The 22,209-nt window shown below is 40.6% G+C and overlaps 1 protein-coding gene across 1 annotated transcript in view; it reads right to left on the reverse strand.

Moving 5' to 3' along the window:
- LOC122815803 (choline/ethanolamine kinase-like) overlaps positions 1-22,209 on the reverse strand; it is a 562,793-nt gene that overhangs the window by 131,201 nt on the left and 409,383 nt on the right. The window contains exon 8 of the mRNA XM_044088601.1: positions 15,697-15,805. Within this exon, the coding sequence (XP_043944536.1) occupies positions 15,697-15,805 (109 nt within the window). The remainder of the gene's footprint in view (positions 1-15,696; positions 15,806-22,209) is intronic.

A 22,209-nucleotide genomic window follows, 5' to 3' on the forward strand; every position in this document is an offset into this window, starting at 1 on the left:
TAGACGTCTAATGATAATATCAATTTTGGGGTTCCATTTCTGTGATAATCAGTGACAGTCACTGGGAAAGACCTATTTACTAAATGTGAACACACACTCTTTTTCATTTTAATGGACTCATTAAAGTCTATGGGTGTATCTTATGCTTTTCCCTCCACCAGTGCCGCAAAGGTTAAAACTTGCTGTTTACACTAATTGGAATCACCATAGTTGAAAATACTTGTCTTAAAAGTTTTTTTGGGGGGTTAATAAGCAGTGTCCAAAAATGTTCATTGATAGGGTAAAAATGCAGCTCAGCAGTTTATGCATCACATGCGATGGTACACAGATAAGTTATTTAACATCAGTAAATCACTTTAGACTCTCAAGTCACAGCACTAAATACAAAGACTTCTATATTGTGATTAATAACAGTACTGTAGGCTTGAAAAGGAAAAGGCAGTCCCCTACAACTAGTGCTGTAAAACTGAAGTAGTTACCAGTGCGATCAGCAATGTAGGTGTAAATGAGTTAAACTACATTTGTTTTGGCAGTTAATTTAAAGGACTGAGGCCATGAGCTATCGACATGCTGCTTCCTGAAGTCCAAGGTTTAATCCCCTCCATTTCTAATCTCCTAACAGTGTTCCTGAGATGAGCCTGTGAAATGTCATTGTGGATCAGTACTCCACCCAAACTGACAAATACAAATAATAAATAAACATACTACAATGACTTAAACTTATGACCTTGTATCAGATTAGTGTAAACAAATAATTATAACTTGGCATTTCAGAAAAGATGCAAGCAGTTCATGAAGTAATTCTTATTTGACACTAAAGTAGAAAGTCAACTATCCAAACATCGACTATCAGAAAAATCAATTATCCAAATGCAACCTTCCAAAGTTTTCGGGTAGGAAAATCATTAACGTCTGAAAATGTAAACGGTATACGTATTTGCTTCAGAGTGTTTTTTGAGCTTGTAGCCCCCTCATGTGCGAAAAAATATTATTTATTATCCACTGGAATCCCTGAATGGTTGAAAAGTGTATTCCCTGCGTGCAGAAAAAATAACATTTTAAAAGTTTTTTATTCAGTTCAATGTATGTTTGATTATCCAGTTAGATTATCTGAACTACCCTAGGTCCCAATTAGTTTGGATAATCAACTCTCTACTGTATATGCACTTCAGACAGTCCCCTTGCTGTCTCTCACATTTCACACAGTAAAAACCTGTATGTTACAAGAACCATATGCAGCAATTATTAGACAAATGGACACTAAATGCACAAAAACCTGTATGTATGTGTGTGTGTGTGTGGGGGGGTCTAGTCTTACCAAGACTGTATCCACATTTTTCAACATCTAAACCAAAAGCAGTATCTTACCAGATAAACTTGATTTACACAGCAACCTACAAAGTGACGTAGAATGCTTCTCAGACTTGATCGATCCCATCACCACAGTTCAACAAGCATATATAACTGCAATATTCTATTGAAGTTAATATTCACAACTGAAAGTCTGAACTTTAAATGAATAAAGAGAATGTCTGAAAAGTAACGCAACTTTCTGCTTGCTTTACAACACTAAAGTCTATAATGGAGGTACACTAAATAGGCAATGAAATTAAACATACAGACACGCACACAAACTCATTGACTTACTAATGGTTTGTATTCTCTACTAAAGTAACCAAACTACCCAATTAAAATTAACAGAATGTAAACAAGGTTAGATTACGAAAAAAAAAAAGCAAAGTTAATATATAAATATTGCTAACCAATCCCATCCAAAAAGAATAAAAAAATTAAGAAAACTATAAAAATAGCTTAACAGGTATACTGTTTGCTGATGCACAGAGGGATATTGCTATAAGCTGCTAATCAACTTCAGCTAACAAAGATGTAATCAAATATCAGTGCACCTTTTTCCTGTACGATTTCTCAAGGAAATTTCATTTCTTCATGCCATGTGTGCATGCATGTGTGTATATGTTGGAGGAGGGGGCTACCCTCAATAAATATAATAAATCTTAAATTAAAATACTGGAGCTTTTGGCACAGGTATCAGTGGAATGTAAATCAAGCAGTCTGTACAAACATGGGAAAATTTTGATACGATAATGAGAGATTACTGGACTAACCTGTCAAACAGGATATGTACAATGTCATTTCAACAGCAGGGAAAAAAGCCACTGACTACATGGATAATTCAGGAGGTCAAAAGCAGTTAGAAACACAATGCATAGCTAAATGCAAGACGCACACTAGACAGCCTGCAGATAAAATAGTCTTTAGGAAGAAACTTGACAGGAAGTCAGGTGTACAATGAGCCACTACATCTTACATAAGCAGACTTCTTTTACAGGATCATAGGTAAGTACTAGGATACCTGCCCTTGAGGGGCATTTTAAACTTATCAAGTTTCCCTTTTTGCTCTCAAGTTAACCTATCTCATTTGGTTAGAGATTGACTTTACTCATCCCATGGTCAATAACTATATATTACCCTTAATGAGAATAACTGGGATCACACCATAGATAACTTCAGGGGACACAAGCAAGGCATAAAGCATTTAGGAGCAGTCACTGTCCATTGGTAGTGTAGGGGGCAGTACTGGGGTACATTTTCTATTTCCCATCCATAGATCCAAGCCACACTTGAATAAGTACTGGGATAAACTTTGTTTCATGTGGATAGGAGTCTGTTTCACAGAAGCAGTATTCTCTGTGAGATACACCTGTCCCTAAAAAGAGGTTATGTACTCACCATAAAGTTCCATGTGAGTTGTTCATCTCGCCTTTATTCTTACTGATGGGTTCGGAGCCGATCCTCGGCTCCAACTCGGCCAACTGCAAAACTCGAGGTCTTCAACCAGCTTGAGGTCAACTCCCTATCCCATGATGCACCTTGATCTTCCCTCAGATCTTGTTTGCTGCCAAATGGCTACCTATGACTATTAATATGCCACCCTAAGAACTGGATAAGAGACAATACACCATAAATAAAAGAAGTCTTGGACTTTAGGTAGACTGGATGGGGGTTGGAGGGTGGGATGTAACAATGATGGCGAGATGAACAACTCACATGGAACGTTATGGTGATCACATAACTTCTTTATATGAAGTTGTTCTATCTCGCCGTTCATTCTTACTGATGGGTAGTGTCCCAAGCACCATCTTTCTTGGGTGGCTCATGGGAGAATGTTCTTCAGAACAGTAAAACCAAAGGAAGCCCTGTCCCTGGAGGCCTTGTCTACTTTGTAATGAGTGATGAAGGTATGAGGCCTTGACTAGGTAGCTGCTACACAAATAGTATCTAATGGTAACTTAGCAGAGAAGGCTAATGAGGTAGATACAGCTCTAGTAGAGTGGGCCTTTATTTTTTGTTGTAATGGAGCATTCACTAAACTGTAAGTGAAAGAAATACAATCTGATAACCATCTTGACAAGGTGACGTTTGTCACTGGAGCACAGACAAAGAGCTGTTCTGTTTTTCTGAATTGTTTGGTCCTGTCCAAATAAAATCGGAGTTGCCTATGAAAATTTTATTTTAATTTGCGCTCTCTGCTTCTATGGTGTGCTGGATCCAAAGTCTTCTTAAGACACACAGTCTTGCTGTGCTGTTTACTGCTTAATCAGAGACACAGAGCTTTGCATGACTCCATCTGTAGTCTGTTTAAAGCACCAAGCCTTTCAAACTGCACACTGATAAAGAACTATATTTTGCAGCTATAAGCACAGTTACAGATAACTTATTTTTATAACAAACAACACGTACTCATTCTGTCAGTTTGTAGCATATATTTACAAAGTTTTCCTTCATTACAGATATGAATGATGACTTCTACAAAATACCTCTCTCTGTCCCTCTCTCACATAAGTGAATTAATTACAGTTGTTATATAGAGTGCTAGTCACGCACATAGATTTTATTTCCTCTTGGTATCTTTTTTGGCCTTCTGTGGGAAGTCACATAATGTCTGTTTTTAGACTTTTCTATTGTCCTTTTGTGATTTACTTGTAAGCACTTTTGTTGATGTGAGGATGCCATTAATAGAAATCTGAAAGGAACCATCTGTGCAAGCTGTTCCTATTGAAAAAAACATCACATACTGCTGAGTTTAGATATTTGTTCTGCAAACATGAGAAAAGCATGTGATACTTGCTTTCCAATATTGCTTTGTTAAGCTTTTCTTGATGCAGTGAAGAGAAGCCTGTTATACATGTAGTATGAATGCACATTTTACATTGCTAAACTCTATAAATATATTCAAGCAAACTTTTTATTCTATGCTTTACCTTTCAGCATATTTACAACATAATTAATTTCAGCCTTATATTCATAATCTCTAACAATTCCCTCTTTTTTAAAACATACTCAAAACACTTTATACTAATATGTATTTTTTGATCACATTATATAGAAAACACATTAAGAAACAAAACCTTTAGTCTTCTTTTGATACAAGTCAAAATGCAATTTTACATAGTTAATACAATTATATCAAGTATTACTACCAAAACTGAATGTATTTAACAACTTTTTCTTTTGCAGACCATTCTGTGAAAATATTTTATCAGTTAAGGGCTGTGTCTGCTTTAATTTTATTTTTTAACTTGATTATTCTTTTGCAATTACAAAATTTAATTTATGACTTAGAACTGTTCCATTAACTCTTTGCAACTGCTGAATTAACTATAAGAGACAAGAACTATGTGCTAATGCAAGCATGTATACACTGCTGAAAACAAACAGTTTCAGTATAATTTTAACCATAACATTGTGGTTATACTTCTGAACTGTCCATACACTTTAATTGACAGTGAAGTATACTCTGAAGAATGCTATTTACATATTAGTCCATTAGCTGTATGAATACAATAGTTTAATATAAATTTTTTTACCTGGGGTAACTAATAAAATGATGGTCCAAAAACCAATGATAAAAATGCAAGTTGAAACCAGTGATATTACAACTTGACAAATTAGTTTTGAACTTATTACAATGCATTGTGTACAGTATGTATATACACAGACTGTTTGCTATTCATGCATTTCAATCTAGTAGGTACCCTGGACCCATTTTTTTCTCTACATATTTATTGCTAGACATTAATTTCATTTGTACTGAATTCTTCTGCATTTGTACATACAAAGACTGTAAAGTACAATTAGTCTAATCTTACAAATTTAATAACATTAATATTAAGCAAAGTCTTGGAAAATTCTTATGTCTCTTTAGAATATCTAGTGGAACTGACACCAAAGGCATATGTCCTGTTATTTTAAACTACATACTCAGCAATTAAAACATTCATGCTTTTTTATACCAACATTGTTTTGCCAAAAACATATTAAAAATAGTGATCAGTCTTGTTATTAGAAACATTTATGCATTTTGCATATCTTTATTCTCTCTTGTATAGCTTTAATAATGCAATTTTTAAACCCATCTCTTGTATAGATTTGCAGTTTAACATGTTGCAAATACAATTTAATACTAAACAATACAATAACTAGCATAAAATATCTTGGACTTTCAGATTTAATCTGTTTACCAGTGTTTCTTATGCACTAATACCTGTTTTTTCCTTCCCCCTAAAAGAGTACCGTCAAGAAGAAATGAGATATTATTTCTTCTTGTAGCTCTACTTCAGACTCTTGTGCAGTACTGCTTATACAGTCAGTGTAAAACTGAGAGAGTGCCCCTCCCCTTGTAGTATACTGTAGTACTGTTTATTTGTTTTATGCTGTAAGAATAGAATGTATATCAGCCCAACACTTTGGTTATACATTTGCTTTATTCAGTTACTAATAAACTATGGATTTTTGTCTGATTTGATCATTTTTATAAAGCTTTTGTTGTTTATTATCACTAGTAGGTATGTATACCTTTTTGCATAACTGATGTGAACTGTATGTATACTATAGCCCATCTGCTGGCTGTACTTGATGCAACTGAGTTTTTTTTTCTTTTAATATTTACTTGCAAACAGATTATCAGTGACATCTATGCACAATTGTGACATTTTATTACAATTACCAAATAATGTTGCATATGAACATTTTAACAATTATGTTTTAACAGCAATAAGTTTTTAGAAAAACTCAAGCCACTTATTTGGCAATCAGTCTTTTTGTTATCTTATATGCTCAACATTTCCTGTAACTATTCATCTAGTCTAGACATTATTTTACAATTAGCTTACATGGATTTCAGCATTTTTTATTCAACTGCTCTGCCATTCATTTTACAAAGACTGCTTGACTAATAACATCTGTGACTTTATTTCTTTTTAAAATTCAGAACTTTAACTGTTTGGTGTGGTGTTACTATACAATTATATAAAAATTGTAAAAAAACAAAATAGATATTAGCTTAACTAACATATGTTTACATTTGCATTATTTATATTTGCTGTTGTCTGCCTGCTATTCTTGTGCATTGTAACAGATGTATTTTAGATGAAAAGAAAATACACGAATGTCAGTCTTGTGATTTTAAATCTGTATTTAAGCATGCCAGTCTTGTGACTTCAAATCTTTACTCTTATTAACTATTTTATTTAATTTTATGCACTAGAACTGTTTCGTGTAACTATTTTTATTTATTTTTTATTCACTAGAACAGTTTTGTTTACCTTTTGACTATGCTAAGAATGGCAGTCATATGCTCTACTTTACTGTAGTACTGATGCATGTCTTGCTTTAACTGAATGAAAGTAAAACATTTAAGAATGATTTGTCCATACATCAGATCTTAGCGTGTATGCTTAACTATTTTCAAAACATAAACATATTATAAAATATATTTCTTATGTACAAATCAGCTGTAGTTTCATGCTCTTTTTGAGCTCAGCTGTTATATGGAGGAAGTTAGTCTCTGTCAGTTTAGCTAATTTATTTTCTTTACCCTGCAACTGTTGTTCAAGAGTTTCCTGTAATGTTGCATGGTCTAAAACTCCTATGCACTTTTGAAAAAATGTATGTATAACTTGTTTAAGCTTCTTGAACTCATTGTGTCTGTCTTTTAGAAGTTTATTACATTCTTTTGTAACAAAATGTACTACAGGTTCTATCAGTAACTGATTTGACTATTGTTGCAACTCTGAAATAAACCTTTCACATCTGGTAACAGAACATAACTGTCTAACATTTGAATATGTCAGCAAATTAAATTTTCTTGGTTCTTTACCATTAAAATTTTTGTCTGTACAGTCTAATCTTTGAATAGTGGCATGCACTGTATTTTTATGACATTGTAAACATTTTTTATACCACACATGATTTTGTTTCAGATACCAGTCAAATATTGTAATCCATTTGCATAATGCCTTACTATTAACTTGCAATCCATTTGCATAATGCCTTACTATTAACTTGCCCTAATAAGGTTTTACATTTGCTAATATGCTGTATAACTAACATTTCATTCTGTTGTTATTATTATTACCTTTTGGCATTCATACTGTATGTAACATAGAAGAAATTTCTTACCAGTCAACAGAGAGGCAGATGGCCAAGCTGCTTTACTGTAGATGGTTGAAAAGTCTCTGTAGTCACTTGTGAAGTTGGTACAGCAAAACTGGCAGTTTCAGTCTTACAACTTTGTATTGTACCTTTTTTGGAGAATTTATGGCACTGCTCACCTTCCTGCACTGCAGTCTCAATGGATTCAGATGTCTAATAAACTGTATTATTGCTGCAAACTGTAGAAAATTGTAGAAATCTGAAGTACTTCACATAAACGTTAGTTACTGTGCTTTTACAGGAGTGACCTTATACAAGGCATTAACCACTCACTCCCCCTGTTTTTGGATACAGGCTAGGAGCGTTCATCAGGGTCACCATTGACAAATTTATTTTAATTTGCGCTCTGCTGTGCTGGATCCAAAGTCTTCTTAAGACACACAGTCTTGCTGTGCTGTTTACTGCTAAATCAGAGACACAGAGCTTTGCATGACTCCATCTGTAGTCTGTTTAAAGCACCAAGACTTTCAAATTGCACACTGATAAGGAAATATATTTTGCAGCTATAAGCACAGTTACAGATAACTTATTTTTATAACAAACAACACATAGTCTTTCTGTCAGTTTATAGCATATATTTACAAAATTTTCCTTCATTACAGGTATGAATGATGACTTCTACAAAATACCTCTCTCTTTCCCTCTCTCACATAACTGAATTACTTACAGTTGTTATATAGAGTGCTAGTCACGCGCATAGATTTTATTTCCTCTTGGTATCTTTTTTGGCCTTCTGTGGGAAGTCACATAATGTCTGTTTTTAGACTTTTCTATTGTCCTTTTGTGATTTACTTGTAAGCACTTTTGCTGATGTGAGGATGCCATTAACAGAAATCTGAAAGGAAACATCTGTACAAGCTGTTCCTATTGAAAAAACATCACTTATTGCTGAGTTTAGATATTTGTTCTGCAAACATGAGAAAAGCATGTGATACTTGCTTTCCAGTATTGCTTTGTTAGGCTTTTCTTGATGCTGTGAAGAGAAGGCTGTTATACATATAGTATGAATGCACACTTTACATTGCTAAACTCTATACATATATTCAAGCAAACTTTTTATTCTATGCTTTATCTTTCAGCATATTTACAACAGAATTAATTTCAGCCTTATATTCATAATCTCTAACAGCCTATGAACATCAAGTTTGTGCAGCATGTGTTCCATCTTATTTGTGTATTTAGGGAAGAAAATGGGTAATTCAATAGATTGGTTGAGATTTGTCTCTGAACAAACTTTGGGTAAAAATAATGGATTAGTTCTGAGCAAGACTCTGTCATTATGGAAAATCTGATAAGGAGGTTCGATGGTCAAGGCCTGTAACTCAGAAATCCTCTGAGCAGAAGTGATAGCTATTAAAAATATGGTCTTCCATGAGAGATATTTCAAATCAGAGGATGAGGCTGGTTCGAAAGGAGGTAACATAATTCAGGAAAGAACAAAATTTAGATTCTATGGCATGGCTGGAGTTTTGACGGGTGGTCTCAAATGAATAATACCCTTGAGAAAGACTTTAGAGAGTTGATGTGACATGACATTCGAACCTTGGACACCAAGATGAAAGTTCGAGACTGCCGGTAATTGAACTCTAATGGTAGCTGCAGCGGCTCCGTCATCGAAAAGTTTAGTCAGAAACTCCACAATAGATGAAACTGAAGCTAGGTATGTATCAATATCATTCTGAGATGCCCATACAGAAAATCTCTTTCATTTGCTAAGATATAATTTTCTGGTAGATGATTTATGAGAGAATGTTAAAATATGTTGAGCCTCGGATGAGAGGTTGTGAATCCCGGCTATGTTTGGAATTGGAGCAGCCAAGCTGTCAGTTTGAGGGAGTGAAGAGAAGGATGAAGAGCCCCCGATGAATGGGTCAGAAGATCCGGAACTGGGTCCAGGATCCAAGGTTCTTCCAACAGATGAGGCTGAAGGAAGGGAAAACAAATTTGACTAGGCCAGTAAGGGGCTATTAAGATTACGGTCCTTCCCAGAGTCTTTGCTTTCTGTAATACTTTGGGTATTAGAGGGAAAGGAGGAAAGACATAAAGGAGACCCAGGGACAAATTGTGCAGCATCCCCTGGTGGGGGGATTAGGGCGAAGTAGCTGCTGCATTTCGTGTTTGTTGGGGTTGCAAAGAGATCGCAGCAAGGCTGGCCCCATCTGCGAAAAATGCTTTCCCCTACTTGTTTCTTTAGGGACCATTCGTGAGGCAAAAGAATTGCCCTGCTTAGCTCGTCTGCTATCACACTGGATTTCCCCGGGATGTTCGTTGCTATCAGAAAGCGATGGGTGAAAGATGCCTACTGCCATACTCTCAGGGCCTCTCGACACGGGATAATATTTGGTTCTTCCTTGTTTATGTACCAGACCACTGACATATTGCCCATCTGAACTGTAACTGTTCCCAGAGGGAGAGAGTCTTGAAAGGACTGCAATGCTAGGAGTACCGCTCTCATCTCCAAGACATTTATATGCAGATGAGCCTCGTGCTTCTTCCACATGCCTTGGGCTGTTCTTCCCTGATAATGCCCCCCCACCCTATCAAGGAAGCATCTGTGGTCACCGTGGCTATAGGAGTGGGTAGAACAAATGGACGGCCACCAATGAAGGTCCTTCTTGCACGTATTCATTATTATGATTAGGTGTGACATTGGAAGTACCTGAAATGAAAATTGAGAGAACAGGAGCCACAGTAATACTCGCATGTGCATCCGACCCAGAGGAATGGCTATGATCGCTGCCGCCATCGTTCCTAGCAATTAAGAGTACCATTGAGACTGGGGCTTTTGTCTTTGGAAGCAGGTCTAGGATTTGTTACTGTAAAAGGCAAACTCTTTCTGGAGGAAGGCTTAAGGTCATTGTGACTGTATTTAGTTCTGCTCCTATAAAAACGGTCTGTTGCAATGGCGACAAGGCAGATTTTTCTGAGTTTATGGCAATCCCCAATTGATTGCAGAGAATTAAAGTTGTGTCCCTTGCATGTATGAGTTGATGCCTGGTGGTAGCAGTGAGGAGTCAGTCGTCTAGGTATGGAAACATCTGGAATCCCAAACGTCTCAAGTGAGCCGTGACTACTGTCATGCATTTGGTGAACACTCTGGGGGCTGTAGTGAGACCAAAGGGCAGAGCGTGAAATAGATAATGACTGGCTCTCAGCCGGAAACATGGATGATCCCTGGATGGTAGTATGCATCCTGGAGATCTATCGAGCACATCCAACTGTCTTTCCCCACAAAGGGGATTATTGACTGTAGTGTGACCATCCGGAACTTTGTCTTTTTTACAGACTTATTTAGTCTGCTGAGGTCTAGAACAGGTCACCAGTCCCCTGTTTTCTTTGGAACTAAAAAGAACTTTGAGTAAGTTCCGGATCCTCTCTGGTCTGCTGGGACTGGTTGGGTGACTCTTTTTTCCAGCAACCTTTGGACCTCTATGAACCTTGTTCCCTGTGACAAGGTGGAACATCTGGGATATTTTCAGAAGAGGGCGGTGTAGCAAAGGGAATTGAGTATCCTCTGGATATGATACTTTGTACCCAGCTGTCTTTTGTTATTTTTAGCCAGGCGTCTGGGTACAAAGAAAGGCGTCCCCCGACTGCCTCCAGAGATGGACAGTCAGGCCTCCTCTCAGGAGCACTGATAGGGCTTCCCAATAAACTGATCTCTGTTGCCCTAATTTTGCGGACCCCCTCTGTCGTGTGAATGGCATCTTCCATTATTTCCCCCTCTGCCTCTAGAGGGGGGTTCACCACGAGTGTCCTGGAAAGATACTTGAGATTTACGAAACCACATCTTTCCACCACCCCCCCTTTGGGGTAGGGTCCAATCGAGGTAGAAAAATGTACTCCGACGGTAGACAAAGTCCTTCCGTCTTTCTCACTCCTGGTAAGTGTTTCCTTCAAAAAGGGATGACCCGTCAAAAGGGGTGTTAATAAAAAAACTTAAAAGGTTTGCCAAAATAACATAGAAGCATCCAGGAATGTCTCCTAAGGGCAATTCCTGTACCCACTGCTCATTCCATCAGCTGTACATGACACCAGATGCATGGAAGAGTTCACAATAGAATTAAGAGTACAGAGCTGTGAAGTTACCTTATCAGAAATCCCCGCAGCTACTGAATCCTGCAGGGTTATCTCCTAGTTCTTTCAGGAGATCCCTTTGTAACCTAGTGAAATGTGTGAGATAGTTCAGCGATCGAAGGACAAAAGCCGCTGAACTAAACATATGCTTCCCATACCTGTCCATGATCCTGGACTCTCTATTAGGAGGACGAACAGATGTAGAAGTTTCTGATAGTTCCTTCTTGGTGGCCGCTACCACCATCACAGCATCAACGGGCACTCCTTTAGTTAGAAAGCTTTTGTCTTGAGGGCAAGTTATAAATGTATTAGGCCTCCTGGGAGCAAGCTCCATGGTATCCAGGGACTCCCATGCCCTCAGCGAGAGTAACTCAATCAACTCATCGAAGTGTGGAGACACCCAAGAGGTGGAGGGTTGAGACCCCTAAGCCTTCAGGAGGAGTGACTCATTATCAGTACGGTTAAGGGATTTCCAGCCACCCCTCTGTTTAAGAATTTCTAGGATATCTGCGAATGAGATATCCTCTGAGGGAGACCGTGGGGACCCTTTTGACTCATCTAAGTCAGTATCTGAAGTGACAAATTCCTGTGGGGAGTCCAGATGCTTCCTCTTGCAAAGTCTCTTCCAGGGAACCTCTTCAGTGGGAGCTTCTGGAGAGGTCTCGGAAGAGCATGGCTCGCCCAATAGGGTTTCCTGACATTCAGGGTCTCTACGCTTTAATGGAGCGTGTGTTGTAGAGGTAGACACTGATGCTTTAAGGAAGAGGCTGCTGGTACTGATGGTGTGGTTGTTGGCAAGGACAATACCCTCCTCATGGCCTCGAAGGCCCCTCGGTCCCGACGTGAGGAATCCCCTGGATCCGAGGATACAAGGGACTCTCCTGGCACCAGGACAGAGGGCTCCGAGCCCAAGGTCGGAGCAGAGCTCACTCGAGCCGAAGCCCCGAGAGGCAAAGTCGGAACCAACAAGTCGGTCCGACTATCCTCCCTGGACCCGAACGGCGAGCGTCGATTCTGAGATCCCTCTGTTGGCACAGAAGATATCAGGGCAGTCGGGGCCAACAAACCTAAGGTGAGTGTCAGCCCCGAGGGCTCCACGATCATCAGTTCTGAGCTCTCTGGCTCCGAAACTTCGAGGCAGATCGGAGGAGGAGCAGGAGACAGTGGGGGAACTTGTGCCGGCTCCGAAGTCCCAGGGGTAGGTGCCGGTATCTGCAAAAGCCTCTTCACCACACGGTCCACACCTTTTCACCACACGGTCCACATCCAAATCAGAGATTCTACTTGAGGCCCGAGAAGAATGTCTGGATGAAGCCACCGACTGTAAGATGGGGGATTTCAACGTAGGAGATACCGGGGCTCCAATGTTCTGGACCGGCTCCTAACCAAAACAACAGTCAGCTCCGTTGGCTGTGGAGCAGATGTTGAAGCTTTTCTCGAACTGGTTTTTGGAGTCGATGGGCTTTTTCTTGGCACCGAAGAACTAGAAGATGTCTTAGAGGGTTTGTCATGCTTATCCAGTGCCCTCTTGGAAGGACGATTTTAAAAGACCTCTAACCATAAGTTTTCTCTTTCTCTCATGCCACACACTAGCACTAAAAGAGCGATATACTGAACAACTTTCTTGCAGGTGCACCTCACCCAAACAAAAGGCACAGCCAGTATGTCCATCAGCGATGAACATATTTTGCCCACATCTTGGGCATTTTTTAAATCCAGACTTGGATTTCTCTTTCTCTTGCTGAGGCATCCTATCAGAACAAACAGAGAAAAACCTCTCTCTCTCTCTCTATATATATATAAAAGAAAAAACACTCAGAAACCTATCTCCTAGCTATGAGTAGTGTGTGTGTGTATATATATATATATATATATATATATATATATATATATATATATATATATATATATAAAATCAACACAACTATCTATGTTATGTAATAATTAGCTAAATATCAATATACTTGCCCTGTAAATCAAAAGGGCTCTAACTAACACTACACAACTATGTCAGAAGAAACATGAGATAAGGAGAACTAAGGGCCTAAAAACACGGCTACTTATCTAAGTAATTTAAACTCTCTAAATAACTAGCAAATTACCAGAAATGCACAATGCCCTGCAAATAAAAGGGCTCTAATTAACACCACACAACTATGTAAGAGGAAATATGAGATAGGGAGAACTAAAGGCTTTAAAACATGGCCACTTATCCAAGTTATTTAAACTATCTAAATAACTAGCAAATTACCAGGAATACACTTATAGAAATGTTAACTACTATAAACAAAGGAAACGTATTATTAAACTATCTAATTTAAGCTATCTAACAAGTTTTTGACAGAAAAAAAACAATAACTTTCACTGGCCAGAGCTGGTGAATGTCCGATCAATTTGCAGAGGCAAATGAGATCTGAGGGAAGATCAAGGTGCATTGAATGCTAGAGAGTTGACCTCGAGCTGGTTGAAGACCTCCAGCTTTTGCAGTGGGCCGAGTCGGAGCCGAGGATCGGCTCCGAACCCATCAGTAAGAATGAACAGCGAGATAGAACAACTTCACATAAACCGTTTTGTTTTTGATGAAGAGGAGGTTTATATCCCCAGACCAAATATTTCACATGCCATTTAACTTGTTGATGTGCAGTAAATCTATCAGTATTAGGTTGGAAGATGCCTTGTATGCCAGACACCAGTCATCCATTAGCAGTTTGTAAGATACATAGTATAATGACAGGGCTTTGATTGGTCCATGTAAGACATGTTATTTAGGCACTGCATCCTTTTAGTAAGGTATAATCTGTGGACATTCCAGCTGCTGCATGCGGCTGGCCAGATACATGCCAAAGAGGACATTATATTCAATGGGTCTATATTACGAGATCAAAAACCCATTTCAGTGAATCGGAATTGAGCGACACGTATAGCGCGAACTACGGTAACGGCGAAGGTTCAAAACCGCAAAACACAAAATGTCGAAGTGTCATGGTTGGCCTGTCTGCAGTATAGCTCCGTAAGGTAAGTGTGCAATAGTTACGGACCTTAGGGTTAGGGTGCGGGTTATGGTAAGTGCATAAATAGTAATGTATGTAAGGTTTAGTGTAGGGTTAGAAGTAGGGTTTGGTTAGTGTATGTATGTGTATTATTTATTATGTCTGGGTATGTAGTATGTAGCACGCGGTGGTGTTAACCGACTATGACGATTCGAGATTTGAAATTTCACGGTTTAGGGGGTTCGGCGTATTTGCCGTTCGGACTATATGTGTCGGTGTTGTGGTGTTCGCTGAAATGGGTTTTCGATCTCGTAATATAGACCCTATTCAATGACTGGATAAATGAGGGTTACGTAAAGGTGGGCAACAACATCCCTAGATTTAGACACAATCCCTTTGTTTATAAACTGTGCAATATAGAAGGACTTTCTTACAAGAATGGACAAATGCCGGTTAAAAGTTCACAGTTAGATCACTGTCCTCAAGTTCCCAAATCCCAAACAACTGGGTCAGCTCTCAGGGGCGTACTGTTAATGTGGTAATTCCCTGGGATAGATGACTTCCCAAAGGATACAATAATGCATTTTTTTGCATTAAGTTTCAGTCCATGATTTTGGCACCAGTTATTTATTTATGACAAAACTTCCTGCAGGATGGAAAAGTCATTTGGAGATTCAATGGCTGCTCCTAGCTTGAAGTCATCTGCAAATTTAGTGAATCAGAGCCCTTTGATATGTTTTTTTTTTTTTGAAAGACACTTGCAGAATTTACCCAGAAAGTTGTTCATTATACAAATAACTTATAGAATAAACACAGCAAATTTAAAACATGAAACAGCTTTGTTCAGAATTGCCCGAAAGGATACTGATTGTTCCATATCACTCAAAAGTGAGCTTCCTGGAACAAACTACCAGTAAAGGTGTCTACCTTTAGACATGTACAGGAAAGGTACTAAGCTGCACACACAAAGCTAATCCCCTAGGATAAGCATTGCCTACGTTCAAAAAAAGCAATTGCTTGCAAGATGACAGGTATGGTGTCTCTCAACAGATTACCACAACTGGCTCCCATCCAACAAAAAAAAGTAACACATACCAAATTATTTTTCTCTTACCTGTTGTTGTTTATTAGGGTACTTTTTCAAGTCAGCTTTGAAAAATGGCCACTGGTTATATGTGTAATCATACATCCACTCACAGAAATGGTTCCCAATATCAAAACCTCTGAGGGAATGAAAAGAGAAACACATTAGAATAATTTGTGAACCAAGGGACCAAGAGAGAATAGAGTAAGGAAACATGCCAGAAGCAAACAGAATGATTAGAAAAGGAAAATTACAAAAACAGTAAGTTGTACTATTCAAAGACAAGACCTATATTATGTTGAAAAGTACACTACCATTAAATGTAGATGTTTGAGTGTATTCACTGTTGCAGTCATCACATTTGGGTTATCCCTGCCAGGGTAGTCCTCGGCCAGCCCGGATACCAGAGGCTTAGTATTTTTGCGTCGGTTGCTGTCACTTCAGGACTGATGTCAGGTCGTCAGTAGTATAAAGTAAAGCAGCCAACGCCATTACATCAGTTTTTCTTGCCCTAACCTGTCAGGAGCCCCCAAGTAGGAGTCAGGTTCTGGTGGAAGAACCCCACCAGTACAAAGTAAATACCAATAAGTCCCTTTGTAAGGAAAGAGAAGAAGGGGGGTGGAGGGAGGGAAACCAGGACTGCAACAGTGAATACACTTGAACATCTACATTTATGGTAAGTGTACACAACTGTACTATGTTCTTCATGTTTCACTGTTGCAGTCATCACATTTGGGTGGATTCCCAAAGATGAGGAAATGGGTGGAGGCAGTCAAAGAAACTAGGGGCTGGCTAGGATGCCCTGCAAGACTGCAGAGGCAAACCCTGCCCTGGATTTGGAGAAGAGAGGAAGTTGGTAATGTTTGCTAAAAGTGTGAACAGATGTACAGGTGGAGGTCTCCAGGATGTCGCTGGTGAGGACTCCTCTGAGGAAAGCTGCAGAGGTGGAGGCTGCTCTGGGGGAGTGAGTCCTGACCCCCTTGGGGGGAGGTTTTCCATGTTTGCAGCAGAAATGGATGCAATGTGCTATCCATTTGACAATGGTTTGTTTGGAGATGGCTTTGCCTTCTGCCGCTGTAGCAAAGCTAACCAGCAACTGATCAGACTTTCTGAAGGATTTAGTCCTGTCTAGATAGAATCTGAGCTGTCTGTGCACATCTAGAGAGTGCAGAATCCTTTCCCTCTTGTTCTGGGGATTAAGAAAAAGGGTGCGCAAATGAATGGATTGTTTGAGAGCCACACTGAACACCACTTTAGGCATGAAGGATGGGTTAGTTCTGAGGGATACCCTGTCAGCATGGAAGATGACGAAGGGTTCCACAGCCATGAGCGGTTGTAGCTCGGAGACTCTTCTGGCTGACGTGATGGCCAGAAGGAATGCTGTCTTCCAGGAGAGAAATTTTAGCTCTGCAGAAGAAGCTGGTTCGAAAGGGGGTAGGGTGAGCTTTTCCAATACAAAGTTAAGGTTCCAAGCTGGGGTTGCTGCCCTTAAGTTGCTAGCCCCTCTTAGGAACTGTTTGATCAAAGGGTGTGAGAAAAGGGGCTGTTCAGTGGGAAAATGAGCAGAAATAGCAGAGGCATGAATTTTTATAGAGGAGAAAGAGGGGCCACTGTGAAGCAGGTCAGCTAAGTAATCAAAGATGAGAGGGAGCAAGGACTGTGCCGTATTGGCTCCCTTACCCTGGATCCAGGTGCAGAAACTTTTCCATTTGTCAGCATAAGACTTTCTAGTCCTAGGGCATCTGGCCTCAGGGATAACATCTAGATCCTGTTTACTGAGGTTGGCAGATTGATCCGAGGTTAGGGAATAAGCCATGCTGCCAAACTGAGTGCCTGCAATTGGGGATGCATGAATTCCCCTTCCCTCTGGGTCAGGAGGTTTGGAATCTGAGGAAGATGCCATGGTGGCAGTGGGGACAGGCTGTGCAGCAAGGGGTACCAGTGCTGGCGAGGCCAGTCTGGAGCTGTAAGAATTGTCCTTGTTTTTTTCCTCCTTTATTTTGAGCAGTACCCTGGGATGAGAGGTAGTGGAGGAAAGGCATAGACCGATATAGACTGACTCAGGGGAAGGACAGGGCATCCACTTTCCAAGCCATGCAGTGATGCTCCCTGGTGCTGAATTTGCTGAGCTGATGGTTGGTGTGGGAGACAAAGAGGTCAACCTTCGGGGTGCCCCATTTCTGAGTTATTAGAGTGAAGGTTCTTCTGTTGAACTGCCACTCGTGTGGATCCAGAAGATTTCTGCTTAATTGATCGGCCACAGAGTTGAGAGAGCCTGGTAGGAATTGTGCTAACAGGTGTAGTTGCATGGCAGAGGCTGTGTGCCAAAGGGTCATGGCCAGTCTGCATAGAGGGTAGGAGTGAGTCCCTCCCTGCTTGTTGATACACCACATCACAGTGGTGTTGTCTGTTTTGATCAGGAGAGCCCCTGGGGAGAGAAGGGGTTTGAAAGCTATCAAGGCGTGCTGGACAGCCATCATCTCTTCTTGGTTGATGTGCAGAGGGATTTGCTGCGGGCTCCATTGGCCCTGTATGCACCTGCCATTCAGATATGCACCCCAGGCATAGTCTGATGCGTCTGTGGTGAGGGTTTGGGTGGTGGGGGGTGGTAAGAAAGACAGTCCCTTGTTGTGGGAGCATGCTGTTGCCCACCAAAGAAAATCTTTTTTGTGGCAAGGAATTATAGGTATAAGAGTTTCCAGGTCTTGAGAGTGTTGACATCAAAGGCTTTTTAGGTACCACTGAAATTTCCTCATATGCAGTCTGGCATATGGAATGAGCAGTATGCAAGATGCCATGAACCCCAGAGCTTGCAGGATCTTCCTTGCAGATAACTGGGGCCTGGTGGCTAGTTGAGAGAAGTAGGCTGTCTGGAAAAATGTGTTTTTCTGGTGTAAGGAATGCCATGTGGGATGTTGTGTCCAGGCTTGCTCCCAGGAAGATAATCCTTTGGGTGGACACCTGTTTGGATTTTTTTCGTTGATTGTGTACCCTAGGGAGGTTAGTAGGGTCTTTACACAGGCCAGGTGCTTGAGCAGCTTTTCCTGGCTGTCTGCCTGAATAAGGCAATCCACTAAGTATGGGTAACTCTGGATACTCCTTTGTCTGCAAAAGGCAATGACCAGAGCCAAACATTTTGTGAAAACTCTGGGAGCAGTAGATAAGCCAAAGGGAAGCGCAGAAAACTGAAAGTGTTGAGATCCTGCCCTGAAACGGAGATATTTCCTGCATGATTCCCTGACAGGAATGTGGAGGTAGGCCTCTTTAGATCTAGGGTGGCTAGCGAAGCGCCTTGTGACAGCATGGGTAGCAGCTGCTGGAGGGTGAGCATTTTGAATTTTGGGATCACCAGAAAGGTGTTTAGAATGGATACATCGAGGATGGGATGCCAGGTGACCAGTTTTCTGGGCACCAGAAAAAGTCTGGAGTAGAAACCTTGGCCTATCTGTTCTGTAGGAACGTGCTCTACTGCCCTCATAGAAAACAGGGAAAGGATTTGCTTTTGAGCCTCTGCCCACTGGTTTGGAGATAGATCTGGGTACCCTTTTGGGGTTGGAACGGTGTGGATGGAAAATTTGTATCCCTGAGAAACTATGTTCAGAACCCAGTGTTCGTTGGCAATGGTGGCCCAGGTGCTTGTGTGAAAGAAGTGTTTTCCTCCTAGGGGTAAGTGAAGGTGGGCAGAGGGAGGGGGTGGGGGAGGTGAGTCACTGTGAGTTCTTACCATAAAGGAGTGGCTTAGAACTCCCTGGTTTTGAAGTGGAGGTAGTCCACTGCTTAGATCTCTGCATTCCCTGTGGCTGCTGTCTGGGGGGTCTGCTGGACTGGCTTGGTGAGAGCAGGAAAGGACCAGTGTTTGGTGGGGCAATGCCTGCTCGACCTGTAAGAAATCCTTAACTGTTTGCATAGATTTTGCTTCTTCTTCCATCTTTTTTAAGACCTCTTCTGCATTAATGCCAAATAAGTTGTCTTTGTGCAAGGGGGCATCCAACAATTTAGATTTGACATGGTCTGGCAGGGGCTGTTCCTTAAGCCATGCATGCCTTCTAATGACAGATTCAGTGACTGCTGCCCTGCAAGAAGCTTCTAGGGCATAAAAATCACAGTGCAAGGTGTGTTTAGTTACTTGACTTGCAAAATGCATTAACTCTTGCGATTCTTTAGATTCTGTCCAAGCAGGAAAGGAAGACATTCTTTGTTTGAGGAGTTCCAGGGTATGTTGCTGACATTTTAGCATACGGAGCTGACAATTTAATGCTCTGATAGCAAGAGTAGCTGATGTGTATACTTTTTTACCCCATCTGTCTAGTGCTTGGGAATCCATGAGGGGGTGGGATTCTTAGCAGAGGTTGATTTAATCCCTTTAGATCCTTGAGAAATTACCTCAGGGTCAGCAGTAGGATTTTTAAAAAGTAATTTGCATGAGTAAGGGACTCTATAGTACCTGTCTGGTTTTCTGGAAACAGGAGGTAGGGTGTCAGGAGTCGAGCTGGATTCCAGGAAAACATCCTTCACAACATCCAGGACTGGGGGGATGGTCAAGGGCCTGTGCTGTAGAAGATCTAGGAATTCCCTGAATCTCTTTTTTGACTGAGGGTAGTCTTGACTCTCCCATTGGAAATGCTCCCTTAAGGTATGCAGGGATTCCCCAAAGGAAAAATCCTCTGGGGGAGAGGCTGAAGGGATGGAATCCTCTGCATCAGAATCCTCATAAGTAGAGAGGGGTTGCATGTCTTCATATTCAGAAGCATCAGAGTCATCTGACTCTTGCTCAGTCAAAACTGCAGGGGACAGATCTCTTTTCCGTTGGGAGGGGATAAATTGGCTTCCCCTGATCAGCATGATAAGGTCTACTGCCATTTTAAGCATTTGAGACTTAGGCAAGGAAGCAGGTGCCCGAGAGTGGGTCGTCAGTTTCTTGGGTGTGGTTTGTACCCTAGGCCTAAGTAACTCGGTTGTTTTCGAAAGAACAGTAGTCGCGAAAGAAGACGTCGGTTTGTGTCAAGAATCGGTAGTGCGAAGGACTTTCTCGGAAGCCAGTGCCTGCTCAGCGGCTCTGGACCCATCCAAGGTAGAGACAACCACAGGATCCTTAGTCGAAGACGAGTTTTGTGGCATACCGGACTCTGAAAGGGTCTCGGTAGCGGCCTGCAAATTCACAGAAGTGGGAATCAGGGGCTGTGAAAGCGCCTCACTGAGGACTGGAGAACTGACGACTTGCTTAATGGAAGCGTCATTGGCAGGTTTGGACCTGTACGGTCTGTCTCTGTCTTTATCTTTACATTTTTTCAGAAGATCTGCTGTCGGATGGCTTACCGAAGCCAAATCGGAATTCGAGGACTGTAAGTGAAAATATCTGGCTACAATAAGGGCCCGACGACATATAGTTCTGGTGTTGGACAAAGCACAGAAGTGACAATGGGGGATGTCAAGGTCTGGGCCTAAACAAGTGACGCAGTAAGAATGGAAGTCTCAGTGTGGTATTTGCTTTCCACAGGCGAAACAATTATTAACTTTTTCTGACATCGGAAAGTGCAAGAAAAATGGATCCCCAAAGGGGTACTTGGCTTTATAAGACTTCAACTTCAATTCGGTAGATGAAACTTAGGTAGTGGCTAACCGGCACTCGTGCAAACTGCTTCTGCTTCGGGCACCACTGCAAGAAAGACTGATGTAATGGCATTGGCTGCCTTACTTTATACTACTAACATTCTGACGTCGTCCTGAAGCGACAGCAACCAACGCAAAAATACTAAGCCTCTGGTATTTGGGCCGGCCGAGGGCTACACTGGCAGGGATAACCCAAATGTGATGACTGCAACAGTGAAACACAAAGAAGATCCAATGTTCATCTGAAGGAAGACACAAAGACTGAACAAAATAACAAGAGATTAGCAAGTATAACTAGTGATGAACATTGCTAAATACAGAGAAAACAACTCAAATGGCAATCATCCATGGATATTTACCCAAACACAGAGTCATGTGAGATGGACAACATTATATTTAATTGACTTTAACAGTACTTAGGCTGGCAAGGACATCTCTACAGCAGTACAGTACTACTTTGACCATGTTTTAGGCTAGTCTTTTTTTTAAATACCTTTATTCAAATATCACTTAAAACAGACACATACATAAACAGAAAAAAGTCATATTAACATTTTTCATTGACATGCATTATATATTACATTTGCGTTTTCTTTCAAGAACTGTCATACACCCCAACATTACATGAATTGCTCATTTCATTCTTTCCCCTAAACCTCCCTCCTCCTACTGATTATTATTCAGCATGCATTGTTCTCACATATTCCATTTATTCTAAGTACTTTACTCCTTCCCTTTTCCAAAGATCTCACCTCCTACTCCTTTATCAGCTTTACAATATTCAGTACGATTACAGTAGGTTTTCATTTTGATTTCCTAGCCATTGCTTTTTGGCAGTCAATAGCACTAAACTGAAAAAAGGCCTTAATGTGTCTAGGAAATTTGGATCCTATATTGTAGCTCAAAAGAATCATTTCCTTAGTTACAGCCATT

The sequence above is a fragment of the Protopterus annectens genome, chromosome 11.part0 (assembly GCF_019279795.1).
Source record: "Protopterus annectens isolate FY-2018-M chromosome 11.part0, PAN1.0, whole genome shotgun sequence".
Lineage (NCBI taxonomy): Eukaryota > Metazoa > Chordata > Ceratodontiformes > Protopteridae > Protopterus > Protopterus annectens.